General features: G+C 37.9%; 1 protein-coding gene across 3 annotated transcripts in view; it reads left to right on the top strand.

Moving 5' to 3' along the window:
- LMX1B (LIM homeobox transcription factor 1 beta) overlaps nucleotides 1-15837 on the top strand; it is a 199944-nt gene that overhangs the window by 151323 nt on the left and 32784 nt on the right. For all 3 annotated transcript variants that reach the window (XM_018568743.1, XM_018568744.1, XM_018568742.1), the window contains exon 3: nucleotides 13400-13632. In XM_018568743.1, coding sequence (XP_018424245.1) covers nucleotides 13400-13632 — 233 coding nt within the window. The remainder of the gene's footprint in view (nucleotides 1-13399; nucleotides 13633-15837) is intronic.

Genomic DNA, 15837 nt, shown 5'->3' with positions numbered 1-15837 from the left:
AAACAAATACCCCACCCCTCCTCGAAACAAAAACCCATTTTTTAAAGGAATCCCTTGCACCACAAAAAAAACAATAGTTTTCTATGATCAGGACAGCAGTCAACAATTACTGCTGCCCTCAAATTAACTACAAAAGCAGATTAAAGACAAACAAAGTAAATAAGAAAAACAAAAAAGGCAAAAGGGGAGTATTTTTTCTGAAAGCAAGCAATCGGTATAAAACCACAGTTTCACAGCTGACTCTGTTCTCTATCTATCCAGTTAGCCATATTTTACTATCCTTTCCCTACATTGGCTTCAGTACACTGCTACTATGTCTGTTCTGTCTCTCCCTTCTATAGCGAGGGGGCTGGCCTACCCAATAGCCCCTTTACTGACCCGTTTAAGACTGCTGGCTATAGTTCAAAGGCCATGAAGTGAAAACAAATCTTTGTTGTAATTGGACATAAATTTGCAGGGACCACAATTTTTTAACCCTTAGTAAATGCAAATACACACCTCATTTCTACTTATGAGCTCCTTCAAACAGCTTCTGAGATGCTTCCTGTTACTTTTGCAATCATTGAATTTAGGAGATAGGATACCAATTCAGAAACAGGCAAATGTCCTTATACACAAAGTTTAAAACAGCCAAACTATACCCATTCATTTCACTGGTTTCAAAAACCTATTATTTTAAATTCTGTTCCATTCAACTGAGACATATTTTTGCAAGTGATATAATAAATATTCTCTTTGCTGTCATTGTATGTCAGTGAGACATTATCCAGGCTTTCTCTATCGTTGCCAATGTATAGAAGCCAATAAATGTTTTAACCTTTCCTGGGCTTTATTAGGAGACTTCTGAATAGGAAAGATAAGTAGGAGAGAAAAGAGAGGGACAAAGTTGGAGTGAAAGGCAGAGAAGTGCTCTGCAAATAAGGTGCTTTATATACATCTGTGTTTGGGATAAGGATCAGAAGCACCTGTACACACACAACTAACATCAGATCCCTGGGATTACTGTCACTTTATTTCAGGGTCTGTGTGAGCCAGCAGACTGCTTTTTTATTTACTTCTCCAAGAGATCTCAGTTGAATATGCAACCTTGTTTGTACAATATTTCTATTTGCACCTTGCTGCTGACTTTGGCCTGAAGAATCCGGAAGATATTTGTATATAATGTTCTGGGCCTCCTAGTAATGAAGAGTGTACACAGATTAAGGAATTTCACACAAACTGTGGACAATCACATACCTCCCAACTGTCCCTCATTTGGAGGGACTGTCCGTTATTTGAAACAAATCTCTTTGCAGCTCTTTCTTTCTCAGTTGGCCCTCTTTTTAGGTCTGATGTACAGATATCTATAAATAGGAATGACTTAACTACTATAATTCTCTTAATTACCTTGTTTGCTATTTTGAAAAGCGAGTATAAAGGAGAAATAATGGTAAAAAAATAAAAATTGGATTAAACATTTTTGACATATAAATTCTTAATGGTCCTCCTAATTCAGATTGTGGCAGGGGATGTCCATTGCTTAAACACATTGAGGGGAATTTATCAAAACTGGAGCAGATGAAATCTGGAGCAGCTGTGCATGACAACCAATCAGCATCTCTCTTCAGTTTGTTCAGTTAAGATTAGAAAATGAAAGAGAGAAGCTGATTGGTTGCCATGCTCAGCTTCTCCAGATTTAGTCTGCTCCAGTTCTGATAAATTCCCCTCATTGTGCTGGAAGGTTTCCATCTTCCTCAGAAATTTGGGAGGTTTGGATAATAACCACTGAGCAACAACTGTGAGGCAGACTGATATCTCATTGGCAACAAATACATATCAAACAGAAGTTATGAAAAAATTAATTTGTACACAAATCATATTTCTCTATAAAAGAGCTGGTTGTTCTGTTGCTTTTGTTTACATGACAAATTTGCTTTTTACACAGAATTTTAAATAATGTTAATTATTTAACAAGGTATTTCATACAGTTTATGTGCAAAGTGTTGGAATCCATAGCATGCCATCAGATGTCGTACACAGTTTAGCATCTGTAAGAATATTAAATCATGATTGCTTCTTAGGTACAATATGTAACTTCACTTGGCTCTTGTTTAATGTCCTTAATTAATATGTATATATGTATGTTATGTATGTATGTATGTAGGTATGTATGTATGTATGCATGCATGTATGTAATGTATGTAAGTATGTATCCATTTCTCAGGGCAGTTTTTCAAATTAGTACAGGGCTCCAAACCTTAAAGGAGAACTATGACATGAGTGATTTCCACTCACCTCATAGTTCTAAGCCGACCTGTGACAATGAGACTGTCACAGGTCGGCTCAGTAGATCGGGAGGTGAGAGAACACATACCGGGTCCCCTCACCTCTCGATCCTGTCACGGCTCTCTGCCGTGACAGGTGTAGGGGCTGGATTCCCCTCTCCCCCGCTCCGATCTGCCAGCGCTGACTGGCGGAACGGACGGGATCATCTAAGTCGGGATCCGCTCCAGGTGCGGCGCCTCAGTATACCGCGAGCTGTAGCTCGCGGTATACTGAGCTTAGGGTAACGGGAGGACGCTAGTTTGTGTCCTCCCGTTACCCCAAGGAGAACTATGGGGAAAACACTGACCCCATAGTTCTCCTTTAAGCACTGTACTTCTACATACCATGATCCAAACTCATGCTTTATGGCCTTTAGGACTAGGTATAAAGTTACAGCTTACCTAAGACAACACAAGTTAATTTTTAAGGCGGGCCTATGTGCACTCCACATTGGGAAAGTGAACTGGCCTAGGTTCAAAATGACTGAGGACCAAGTTGATTGGTTTGCCCACCAGCAAACTGTCAATGAGTAACCAATTACCACACATCAGCCCAATCTGCAGGAAAACAATACATTAATCAGTACTCCTTAAAGGTATAGTCCACCTTTTGCAAACGTTTAATACATGCATCCACATTAATAAAATAAAAATCGTGGGTTTGTTATTTTTTTGCATTGAAGCCCAGAGCATTGCAACCATGATTAGTGCATCATGGTGCAATGCACAGGCTCCTGTATTGTTTATATCCCAGCCCTAGGTCTATGTGGAAGTACTGACCTTATGTGATGGAGCTGGAGGAAGAAAACAATAGACTACAAATGTGGTGATATCACCAAACTTGTGCCTGCAGGATCTTGGAGTCCCTCTGCTGTGTTGGAGGATGGGACTTGTAGTTTTTTCATTCAGCGATCCCTGTGAATGGATGACGCAGCTGTGCAGAGGGAGCCATGCGCAGGCTTACTAAATTAAAAAATCAACAGGACGCTCCAGGGAGAAGCACCCCACAATTCAAGTAAGGTTTTGAGGGTGGTTGGTTGGAGAAATTAACCATGATTCATGTTTAACCCTAAATATGGATGTAACGTGAAACATGGTCAGAAAGGTGAACTTTACCTTTAAACCCAGATCCAGAATTTGTGTTCCCCTAACCCCAAGCCACCACTATTTAAAAAAAATAAATCTATACATAGTTTAAATCCTGCGGTTTTCAAATCAATCATGTGATGTCACTGTCTTTCCTCTACTTCTCCAGAATTGGTAGTAGGTGGTCCTTAATCCCAGTTTATGATTTGCAAATTAACAAAAGCACTTAATGCTTATATTCAATGAGTACAATGTGGCCCTAGTTTGACATACATGTAGAACACCCAAATAATGCTGCTTTTGTGCCTTCTGTTCTGCTGAGGTGCACTGAGGCAGGCGTGTGAATTGAACATTTAAAAAAAAAAAAAAAATGCAGCAGGTCTAAAAAAAAACTTTAGCCATACTAAAAGAGCAGCATTTATCCATTTTATTTCACTGGAAACCTGTTAAGAGGTAGCAGTTTTTGAAATAGCATATGCTGGCCATGACCACAGTAGCCATATCTGCCTATGTACACTGAGATGCCCTCATGCCTGTAATAAAATACTGTGAGGATAGAATCTTGTTGGCCATGCACAAACAATGTGTCTGGTTACAAACATCCTTTTGTAAATCAGGCCCTGTAGACCACAGTCTCGGTGCCGATCCTTACATATCATAGCAAATTTTTTTCACGTCTTCTATCTAAAGAGTCTGAAATATTTTTTTTTCCCTAAGTGGCATAAACATTTATGCTTGCGTCCCCTTAATATGCATGTTTGTTTCTATGGGGGAAGAAGAAAAGACAAACACTCCCTGACTATTTCCCGTGGAATGACTGGCCAAGGGTGTCTACTAATGTCACCCAGAGAGTTCAGGATCCTGCTATCAAGCCTGAGTGGGCAACAGTCATCTAATGCCTATGGGTAGCTTTAGTTGGGTTAGCTTAAGGAAAACTGTCTGTGATTGGTTGGTAGTAACATTGCCTTGCTCTTTACGACATGTTACTGTAAACTATCAAAGTTTTAATGACAAGCAAGAATAAAAAATGTATAAAACAAATGAATGAGATCTGTGCAGGAATCGTTTGCCACTCCAGATCTCCTTTTAGGAATGTTAGTTGTCTACCTGACACGCTGATGCAAACCTGTCATCAGACTTCAAGGGCTGCTATTACTACCTTTATGGAACTACTAACTGACTGGCTAATATAGACTGTATATAAAGCCAAAATATGTAGGTAGTAGAGTAGGAAAAGACTAGATTATTGTATTGCTGTCTGTGTCTCCTCCCCTATACCAATAAGGAGTTCTGATTTCACAGCCTGGTGACTGGCCCAGGTCGGTGAAATTGAAACTATTAAAGTCAAATGATCTGCATTTTCAGAAAGAGGTTGGGAACTGCAGCCTGTGTGTTATTCTCAGCACACGTTTCCTTTAACAACAAACTAGAAAGCTCATTGTGTCATGCGTCAACGTGTGTTGCATTAAGGCAGTCCATTAATTTTGTATTGGCTGCACCAGAACAAAAAAAACTACATGCAGACGTTTTTCTGATGCAGAGCACCACAGCACATTGTCATCAATTATTGTGGTGCACTGTAAAACATGTTGATTGGACCTGCATTACCTTAGTGCATTGGGGTGCCATTCAAAATGAATGGTACAGCAAGGTGCTAATGCACGTAAATTATGTTGCAGTAATGCACTCATTACCACAACACACTGTGGTATGTGATTTGGCCCTAAATGTTTGTATGTTTTTTAGTTGACTTCACAAATGTATTACTTTATTGGAAAACACTCTCTACACAAATATATTGTATACTTTAGTATAGTACAGTATATTATAATATAGATTCCAGCCACCTACACATGAACTTATGTCTTCTTAAACAGTACTTAAATTCAGTCATTTGCATTCTTTTCTTCTCTTCCACTTTGCAGAACTTCTCTTCTTATTATTAAATAGTGCTGTAATTGCCGTTAAAGCTCCTTACTTTTCATCCTGTTCTGAGAATATTACACATGGAGTCTTTAGGGTGTCATTGAACATTGATACGAAGCCGAGTAGGGGGCAGGAGAGAGCCGTTAGCAACAACAGCATGCAAGGCTTTTGGAAATGAAAAATTGTTTTAATTCGAAAGCTTGGAGCTATAACAAGAGGGGTCCTCGTAAATTTCCCAGCCCGGTGATAGATATCGGTCATAAAGGAGAATCCACAGGAAGTATTTTATTAGGCATGGAACAGAAACGGATATCACTTGTGCTCTTTATAGCTTTGAATGTGCTTATCAGAAAACACAGAGCGTTTAACTCATTTTCCCTTTACAAGGGTTAATGAGAGGTCTTGCCTTATTTTGTGGTAACCCAACAATGACTAATTTTACTCACTTATATCCATTGACACTTTTTATTTTGAGAATTACAGGGAACATTGACCAATTTACATCAGCCCCCTGATGCTGAAGAGCGTACAATCTACTGCTAATACCACATTTATACATGTGTCCACACAGATTGGGTGGAACACTGTTTATCTAGCAATATGTTTTTGAATTATGCGAAGAAAATCTAGCAAACCCAAGGAAATCATATAAACAAGACTGTATTGTAGTATAGCAGGAATCAATCTCCAGCAAAGGCAAAAGTGACTGCCCTACCCAAACATTTATATGAATTTACCACAAAGTGTAACAAAATGTGTAATTATCCATATCAGTCAAACCAGCAATATTTTAATAGCCACACACAGACTGACAGATCTCTAATGAGCAAAAAAGAAGTGCTCATTCTTTTTTCTGTAGAGATAAAACATTTAATTAATGGCCACAGTGATTTTACAATATGCTAGGGGGAAATACTGTATAATGTACAGGTATACCAGTGATAGGTATAACTTTTGACTTAAATTCCTTGAGAAGATCCAGCCATGTGCATTTTCATTTTACCTACACTATTTTTTAATGCAACGTACAATGTACAACACAAGAACATAGCAGTCAGTGAGTTATGAAGTATCCTTCTGATTACCATTAAGGTGTACATATGCTAGAAGTTCTAGCAACGTAATGCCAGATTTGTAACAGACTTGGCCATGAATGAACAGCATGACTAAATACAGAAACAGAAATTAACTAATACATTTCTGCTTTGAATGCCATTCACCCTTGTGTATACTGGGGGGACCCTGATCCATCAAGCTCATTAAATTCTTTCTGTTAGTTTGGCTCCTCTGAATATTTTAGAAAATTTCAGAATGGGGCAGGTCCTGGAACCAGGCTTCATTGCTTAAAGGGTTATTAAACCCTTGCATGTTGTTGCATATATCTACAGGTGAAACTCGAATAATTAGAATATCGTGCAAAGTTCATTTATTTCACTAATGCAACTTAAAAGGTGAAACTAATATATGAGATGGACTCATTACATGCAAAGCAAGATAATTCAAGCCGTGATTTGTCATAATTGTGATGATTATGGCTTACAGCTCATGAAAACCCCAAGAACCCCAAATCCACAACCTCAAAAAAGTAGATTATTACATGCAATCAATAAAACAAGGATTATACATAGAACAATATCGGACCTCTGAAAAGTACAAGCATGCATATGTACTCAGTACTTGGTTTGGGCCCCTTTTGCAGCACTTACTGCAATTACTTTTGCATGATATTCGAATTATTCGAGTTTCACCTGTACTGCTAGCAAGCAGTAGATATATGCAAAACGATATTAAAAAAACTTTTAAAAAGGGTTAATACTTACCTTTGTCTCCGCCGCGCGCTCCCGTCCGAACATCTGAAAATTTCTCTAGCGGCCGCAAAGGATTTTGAGGCGGGCGCATGCGCATTTCAGATGTTCGGCCGGAAGACGAGGAGAGACACAAGGTAAATATATGGAGCAGCGTGCACCCGCACAGACTCCGTGGGACATGAGAGAAGAGGAGGACAGAGGAGTCAGCGCTGGATCGGAGACCCGCACCAGCGCTGGATGGACAGCTGAAAAGGACAGTAAAGAAGAAGATGATCAGATTAAGAGACATCATTTAAGGTAAGTCCTTTCACTAGCATTGTGGGGGGGGACTTTTGACTTCAATGTCACTTTAACTGTGGCAATTTTCAGGGAGGTCCGGTACCTGGCTGTGTTCTCTGAAAAGGGTTCCTTGTTCACAAGACTTTCTTCACTATTGCTTTTCATCAGCAGGACAACTATTTGATATTTACGTATTATAAAAGTATATTCGCTTATTTGAATTTATCTTTAACTGTTCTAAATGTGGAATGGCAATCTACTGTTTGGCATAAAACTAGCCACCATGCACCAACAAAGATATGAATTAAATATGAATTTACACTGATAGCACAGGCATGTAGCATGTAATAATCAAATAAAACATAACTTTCTAGTAGGATTACCATTTTATTAATGAAAACAGCAAATTTTGCATGTGCTTGTCAAATTATAATATACTATATATATATATACGCACACACATTTGTCCTATTGCTGTGGAAGGTTCCTATCAGTGAAAAGAAAATGGTTGTTTGAATATAACAGAAATACATCTATATGAATTGCTTCTTGAAGCACACTTAATGTGTACAACAGAGCACCTATCTTTGCGGTCATAATAAACACTGTACTAAAACAATTAAACCTGTGTGTGGATAAACAGAAGAAAATTACTGCTGGGAAGAGGCAGTGGAGAACGCACCGAGTAGAATATTGAAAGAGTAAACATTTGATTGAAATTTCTAAGGAAAATAGAAGGACCAAATTTAACGCTAGAGGTGAGCTGCATAGATAAAGAATTAGTAATTCATCAAACAGATGGTGTAGAGCAGCCTAATGTCTTTTAAGTGTATACTCATGAATCATCAACTTCAGCTGGGACATTAATATGGAGATAGTAGGTGCGTGGACTTAGAACTAGGTTTGCAAAACCTACCTTGAAATATATAGAAATATAATATATATTAGATACTTTGCACACATGAATTATTTAAAAAAAATATATTGCGTCAAAAGCATTGCTTTAACCACTCGCTGTTGTGCACAGAAACATAATACCCAATTTTTTGGTAAAATATGAAAGGCGGGGTCACGTCGGGAAAATAGACACCAAACATGCCAAGCCTTAAAATTGCGTTCGCCTGTGAAGACGCAAAAAAAAAGTCAATACCCAAAATGTCCCATGGAAACATTTTAAACGCTTTTACCGCTCATCAGTTTAGTGCTAACAGTGCCCTAGAATTATTGCTCACACATTCACGGCGATATGTAACATGTGTAGCGCAATTGTCGTTTTCACACGGAGGCGCACCGACGTGTGTTTGCGTGTGTATGTGCGTGCACGTGGGGGGTGGGGTACTATTTTTTTTTCTTTTATGTTAGTTTAGTTTTTATAATTTTTTAACTTTTTTTTTTTTTTTTTACACTAACCCTATTGCTATCACATGGGGGGGGGGCTAACAAGCCACTTATGTAATAGCAGATGGGGTGTAACAGGTCCTCTTTATGGAGACTTTAGGGGTCTCCATAAATTTCACCTAGGGGCCGAAAAGAAGCTGAGGAAGCAGAGATCTGCTTCCCCAGCTTCATCTCTTGGCTCTAAGAGCCGGAGACTGTAGCGAGTGACACCGGAAGTGATGTAATACACATTACTTCCGGGTCCAGTGATCAGAGGAGAGATCAACAGCTCTTATAATTTAAATGATAAAATATTTTTTTATTATTTAAATTAAAATTTTACATTTTTTTTCAAAAATGTATTTTTTTTCAAAAATGTATTTTTTTCCAAAAATGTATTTTTTTCTATTCTACTTGTTTTCATTTATTTCCTATTCTGCTCTGTACCACGGAGGTACCGAGCAGAATAGCCGAGCTGAATGTGAGCTATCCACTTACTGCCGTTCGGCCTATGTACGGCAGTCGAAGCCAGCCGAAGCAAGCCGATGTACGGTTGATTTCAGCCGCTGTAGAACTTTAGAACATGGAAAAAGTTCAAATTCGCACTTCGAACTCAATAAAAGTCTATGGGACCAGAACTCAGAAAATAAATTTCCCCTTTTTGAAGGCTTATGTGCAAGTTAGTGACCATAAAAAGGGTATGAGGAATCGGTACTGCCCTGGGGGACTGTCAATGAAAAAAACACTTTAAAAAAAAGTTTTTAAAGGAGCAGTGATTTTAACATTGCTTAAAGTGAACAATAAAATTGAAAAAATGCTTTAAATATCATGCCTGGGGGGTCCCCCTAAACTGCCTGTAAAGTGGCACATCTGTATGATGTATAGAACCTACTGCAGCAAAAATGACATTTATAAGGGGGAAAAAAGCATGCGGTTCCACCTCCCAAGCAATACCAGACCCTCTAGTTCTGGTAGGAATGTTAGGAGGGACCCCATTTAAATAAAAATTTAAAAAAGCGTGGCGTTCCCCCCAAAAGTCATACCAGACCCTTAAGGTAATTTTAGGAGAGACCAGATAAAAAACATTGGGTCCCCCCCAAAATTAGTAAACCAGGCCCTTGATCCGAGAACAGGCCTGGCAGGGCAGCAAAGGGGGAGACGAGCTGATGCCCCCCCCCTCCCTGCTATACCAGGCCACATACCCTGAGCACTGGGAGGGTGCTTTTCCAGGGTTCTTCCCCACGAGCCCTGGGGCCTTGGTTGTGGGGGTGCAGGCAGGGAGGCTTATTCACATCTGGGTACCCCTTTAATAAAGGGTGCCCAGAGGTGGCCCCCCTTCTTGTGAATAAGTAAGGGGTACTTATACTTATACCCCTACCCATTCACTAAAGGGTTCAATTCAAATTGTAAAAAAGATGCCACACTTTTGAAAAAATCCTTTAATTGAAAAAAAAACCCAAAAGACATGTTTTGGACGACTTTTATTTAAAAGACAAAAAACAAAATTGGATCCACCAGCGTAATCACGACGTCCAGCGACAACGATGACTTGGCGAAATTTTAAAAAGAAATAGAAATAATGAGCAAAAAAAAAACTGATGCCCATCTGCTCTCGACGCATTCCCGCCACAGAATGGCATTCTGACAGGTGCTGTCAAAACAATTGGGTGGAGCTAGCCGTGACATCAATGCTAGCTCCGCCCATCTGTTTACATTTGTCCTGCACCTGACAGGACTTAGTTGTGAGCCATGATTGGGCAAAGTCATTACTTTGCCCAATCATGGCTCTTACAGTGCACTGTGCACCAAGTCTTGCACCTGACCTGTGGTAAGGTGCATTGCTTTACCCAATCTGGGCTTTACAAGGCACTGTGCGGTGCACAGTGGCTTGAGGGGCACTTGGGGGGTGAACAGCCTGCTGAACGCCATGATAGTTCATGTGTTCGTTGGACACACGAACTACCGATGTTCGAGTCTAACTGTTGTTCGACTCGAACATCGAGACCATCCCTGTTCAGCATATGAACTGGCCCAGCAAACCCACTTTGACTTTAAAAATTCTTACTGTAAGAGCGCTTAAGGTCTGAAACTCACTGCCATCGGCAGTGATTTCAGCCAAGAGTGTAGATTTGTTCAAGAAACGTTTGGACAATTTCTTGAGGGACCGTAATATCCAGGGATATCAGTATCCCTAAGAATGAGATGATGCGTGGACCTATATGGGTTGGACTTGATGGACGTATGTCTTTATTCTACCCCAAATACTATGTAACTATGTAACTATTTAATCTCATGGACCTTGAACCTAAATTTAAAAAAAGCAGCAAAGAGAAAAAGTTAAACTGAAAAGGAGATAATTTTAAGCATTTACCAGTTAATATTTCAAGAAATGTCAGTGATATTGGTGAAACTGTTGTCACCATAACAATAATTGGGGGAAATCTCTCTAATGGAGCTCTAGATAGCAATATAAACCCAACAGGCATTTTACATACTCATAACTAAAAGGAAAAAAGTTGGCTTATGTTTACTTTGTTAAAACTTATGTTTATTTTAACTTCTTAATTGATCACTTAAAACTTAGTGTTCATTAACCCTTAAGCACCCATTACCCCCAAATATCACCTGAACTGCTGAGCCGATACTTTATCAGGCTAAAACTTTGATGCTGATTTATACGAGTTTTGGCTATGAATGGCACTGATGTTTTGCTTTTTGCTTAAGGAAGGTCCCAAAAGCTAGCATATTTAAAAATGTACGTTAGCAAATTAAAGGTATTCGTTAAACTACAAACTTTCTGCATCGATTGATGGCTAACATGGTACAATAATCTGCTACTGCTTTAAATTATATAAAATAGTGTTATTAAATGCAAAGACGCAATAGGTTGGACTTGATGGACGTATGTCTTTATTCAACCTCAAATACTATGTAACTATTACTTCCTGTCTCTCTCATGGTTTTTTTATTAATTAATGTAGATTTTTGCACTAGGAATTATGGACTATGGTTACAAAAAAATGACCAACAGAGGGAGGAAGTTATGCTTATGTAATATTTTAGATGTATAAAGAGTAATTCTACTTTTGCTAAAAAAAATAAATCCGCTCTGGGTGATTAATGTACATTGCAAAGAATTTTACCAAACTTTTTTGCAGCTTCCTACCTGTTTCTGTTCTAAAGAAACAGCTGTTTGTCGCAGCATATCCTTTCCAAAATGATTCCTGATTGGAAGGGTCTGGGTTCGTATAATCAGCTGGTGGGCTTCCTGTGTTTTAATAAGGAAAGGTGCAGTGTCTGCATTCCTTTAGTATTTATTAATCCTTAGGGGGTATCTCACCAAAAATGAAATTCCTATTGCATGGGATGCCAAAAATTGGGTCTCTTAGTGCAGACTTCTAGGAAAATCAGTCAGCCAATCACAGAAGCAGGAAGTGCAATTTCTGGGGGGTTCCGTGCAATAACTGTGTACAGAACATCTCCAGGTTGCCATATTGTATTGAATTTTTTGACAGATTTAGAACATTCTAGCAGGTGCAGGTTTAAGCAGAAATGTTTTATTCTCCCAGGTTCTCCAGTAAAATGTTAGCATATCAGCACTCGTCTTCATAGTGTCCTCTGTTCGCAGCCAGCCTTTCATCATACAAAGATGTAAAGCGTATATATAACACTAAGAGATAAGCAAAGACACAACATGTTTTAAACATATACCGGGTTATTCACAAAAGGATGAAGATTCTGGAGAAGGCAGAAGAAGTGAACAATCTAGGCTAAAATGGAAAAAGTCTCCAATTCAGCTCACTTTCCAGTTCAGCTATTTTAGCGTAGATTGTTCACTTCTCCTGCCTTCTCCAGAATCTTCATCCTTTTCTAATGTGTTTGTAAGCTGTAAGAAAGCAACTGAAATCTAATTTTAGAGTCTTTGTTGTGACCTTTGAGGATGCTTGAGAATGAATAAATTCACATTAAATGCAGCTAGAGAGGTGAGTGATGGCTTGTTTTCTTCTCGGATTACAAAGCTTTACACCTAGATTGCCATGTCAGTTCTCTTAGCATCTGATTTTCACAAGACAAAGGGGAACAGACTGAGTTTCCTTACATTAACACACAATGCAATAAGCCAAGCTTCTCAATCTTTACCCCTTTGTTATTATAGACAGTGTTTATGTTGAGTGCAGACAGGGTAAATATGGTATACATTTACTCCCCACCCCTCTCCTTGAAATTACAGAGAATGGAAAACAGTTTTGAGAAAAATATGTAATATGGTAAACAGCAATTTTTTATATTTTTTTAGGTTGTTATGTGAATAGGAACATGAAACAAATCTAAAGTAGGTGATAGCCAATCTGGCTACAAAAATGGAAATACACTGTAAGACATCCTAAAGGACTCTCCCAGTTCATATTGTCATATGCCTTTGGCACTGTGTAGAATACCTTAAATGGCATCACAGCTTGATGAATCAGGGCCTTTATTGTTACAAGAACAACAGGTCTATAGTTATCTTTATATAATGCATGTCACAGTTTTTGTACAGCTGTGTAGAAAGCTTATAAAAACTATAATGAATATCATTCATTTTAAACTTTATTTGTAACTGTTATGTATTTATTTTAGGTTATTTGCAGCAAAATGTAGTGGGTGCATGGAGAAAATCGCTCCAACAGAATTTGTAATGCGTGCCCTGGAATGTGTATATCACCTAAGCTGCTTTTGTTGCTGTGTATGTGAGCGACAACTACGAAAAGGAGACGAATTTGTGTTGAAGGAAGGACAACTTTTATGCAAGAGTGACTACGAAAAAGAAAAAGACCTTCTAAGCTCTGGAAGTCCAGATGACTCAGATTCTGGTGAGTTCTAAGTTCATTTTAAAAGTGTGCTAACTTGAAGAATAACTGCAAAAATAACTATTAGATGTATAAAAAATTGCTTATATGTGTTATTTTTTTCTTATTATGAGTATCAATGAGCATAGTAAGTTTGATAAAATTTTGCTCCAAAATTATAAACTTTGCCTTCAAGTGAATTTCACCAAAAGTAAAGTAGTACTAAAGCCTCTGAGAGTTTTTTGGCAAGGCACGTTGCTTTATATTATTGATTTACAGGACAGTAGAAGATGCCTTGCCAAAAAGTGTAAAAAGACTCTCAAAGTAAGAGTATGCAAATGCATCCTCCTTCTTCACATGATAACAAAACGCAGGACTATGCAGTATTAACTAGGGCTGGTAATGATTAAAATGTTTGCGTTCGATTAATGGAAATTTTTTTGAATCGATTAATTGATTAATTTCTATTAATTATAATGCACATACAGATCCAACTACATTGGCCTATACACATACAGCACAGCAATGAAGTAATAAAATGAACTAGGATCACACTAATCCAGCACGTTATTAATCTCACGTGCCCCACACAATATGGCCGCCGCTTGAGTGGGGCAACTCAGAATAATAACGTGCTGGATTAGTGTGATCCTAGTTCATTGTATGACTTCATTGCTGTGCTGTATGTGTATAGGCCAATGCCTTGGCTGGCGCTCGTGCAGAGAGTTTCAAAAAAAAAATTAATCGATCAAAAAAATTTTAATCGATCAAAAAGATTAACGATTAATCGAGAAATTAATCGTTAATTTGCACAGCCCTAGTATTAACCAATGAAAACCAATCTTAAAACAAACTGTACAGCACTGAATACCTCCCAAAGGGTGCATAAATAAATAGTGCAAATTCAATACATATATAACAAATAAAGTGAATAATAAATTCATTAAACAAAATTAAGTGAAAAATATATTCAAAAAAAATTGAAGTGAATAATAAAAATAGTGAAATGAATAGAGTAATGTATGTAGGACTGATGTCCACATTGATCACATACAATTGATCATATCAATAAAATCAATAAACAGAAAATTTGATATATGACAGTCCAATATAAAAAAGGTGATAATCGGAAAACATTTTCCAAGTGAAATGAAGGATCTCTCTCACAATCCAGAATAGTGCAAACAGAGCAAGTTTGTGTTGGAATAAATCCTTAATCCAATAGATGAAGTGTCCTCCACGTGACAACACACCAAACAATGACTAAACACTCACCCCAATTATTGACTGTTAGTTAACAGTCAACAAACGTTTATAGGATAAAACAACCTTCAACATCCTCCTATATCGTACTCCATTCGTTTCGATGCACTCATCTCAGATGTTCCAGCATGATAAAAAAATAATAAATGAAATCCTCCATAGTGTAGTATTTAAAAAATGTATTAAAGAAAATCAATAAAAACTCACATTAAAATCAGTAACAACCGGCTGGTGACAAGCATGAAATCCGTCTCCTCTAGTTAAATATGTAGTGTCAGAAAGACCAGGCCCTGACGCGGTTCGTCATTACGGCGTTATTGAAGGACGGCAAGTACACTTCATTAGCAGCTATATATTAGGGCATTTCTGATTGGATTAGCAGGATCCCATCACTAGATATCCAACCCAGCCAATCTAATGTGGAATAACTAGCCCATAGACGCAAATAATTTAAAAAGGAGCAATTGATAACAGATATATGAAACATAAAAATGGTAATCTATAATAAATACCTCATTAGCAATTAATTCAAATAGACATGCTAATCGATGCCAGACTAACTAATAAACCCACCAGTTCAAGTTCATGGGAGATGTTTAACCCCCAGGTATGAAGTCCTACATAGAAACCTTACAATCCCTTTATCAGAGTTACATGTACACGGATGGAGAATCTAATATACTGATATTGTAAATCAACAAATAAGAAATATTTAGACACCCTTCATTTCTAAAACACATCCTAAAATTATTTATTACTTAACCTCCCTGGCGGTCTGATTATGCAGGATTTTAGCATGTCAAAGCGGTAAATTGTTTTTCATTGTTTTATATTGTAGGCCTGTAATTATTAGTAAATCTTAGGAATAACACCTAAATCTGTCCAAACAAGAGTCCAGTAGACATCCAGGGTATGATAAAGTTTGAAACACGAAATCATAAATTATAATATAAAAAATAATTATAA

This window comes from Nanorana parkeri, unplaced genomic scaffold (genome assembly GCF_000935625.1).
Source record: "Nanorana parkeri isolate BGI_ZX_2015 unplaced genomic scaffold, ASM93562v1 scaffold1238, whole genome shotgun sequence".
NCBI classification, from domain to species: domain Eukaryota; kingdom Metazoa; phylum Chordata; class Amphibia; order Anura; family Dicroglossidae; genus Nanorana; species Nanorana parkeri.
This window is presented reverse-complemented; position numbering and strand designations above follow the sequence as displayed.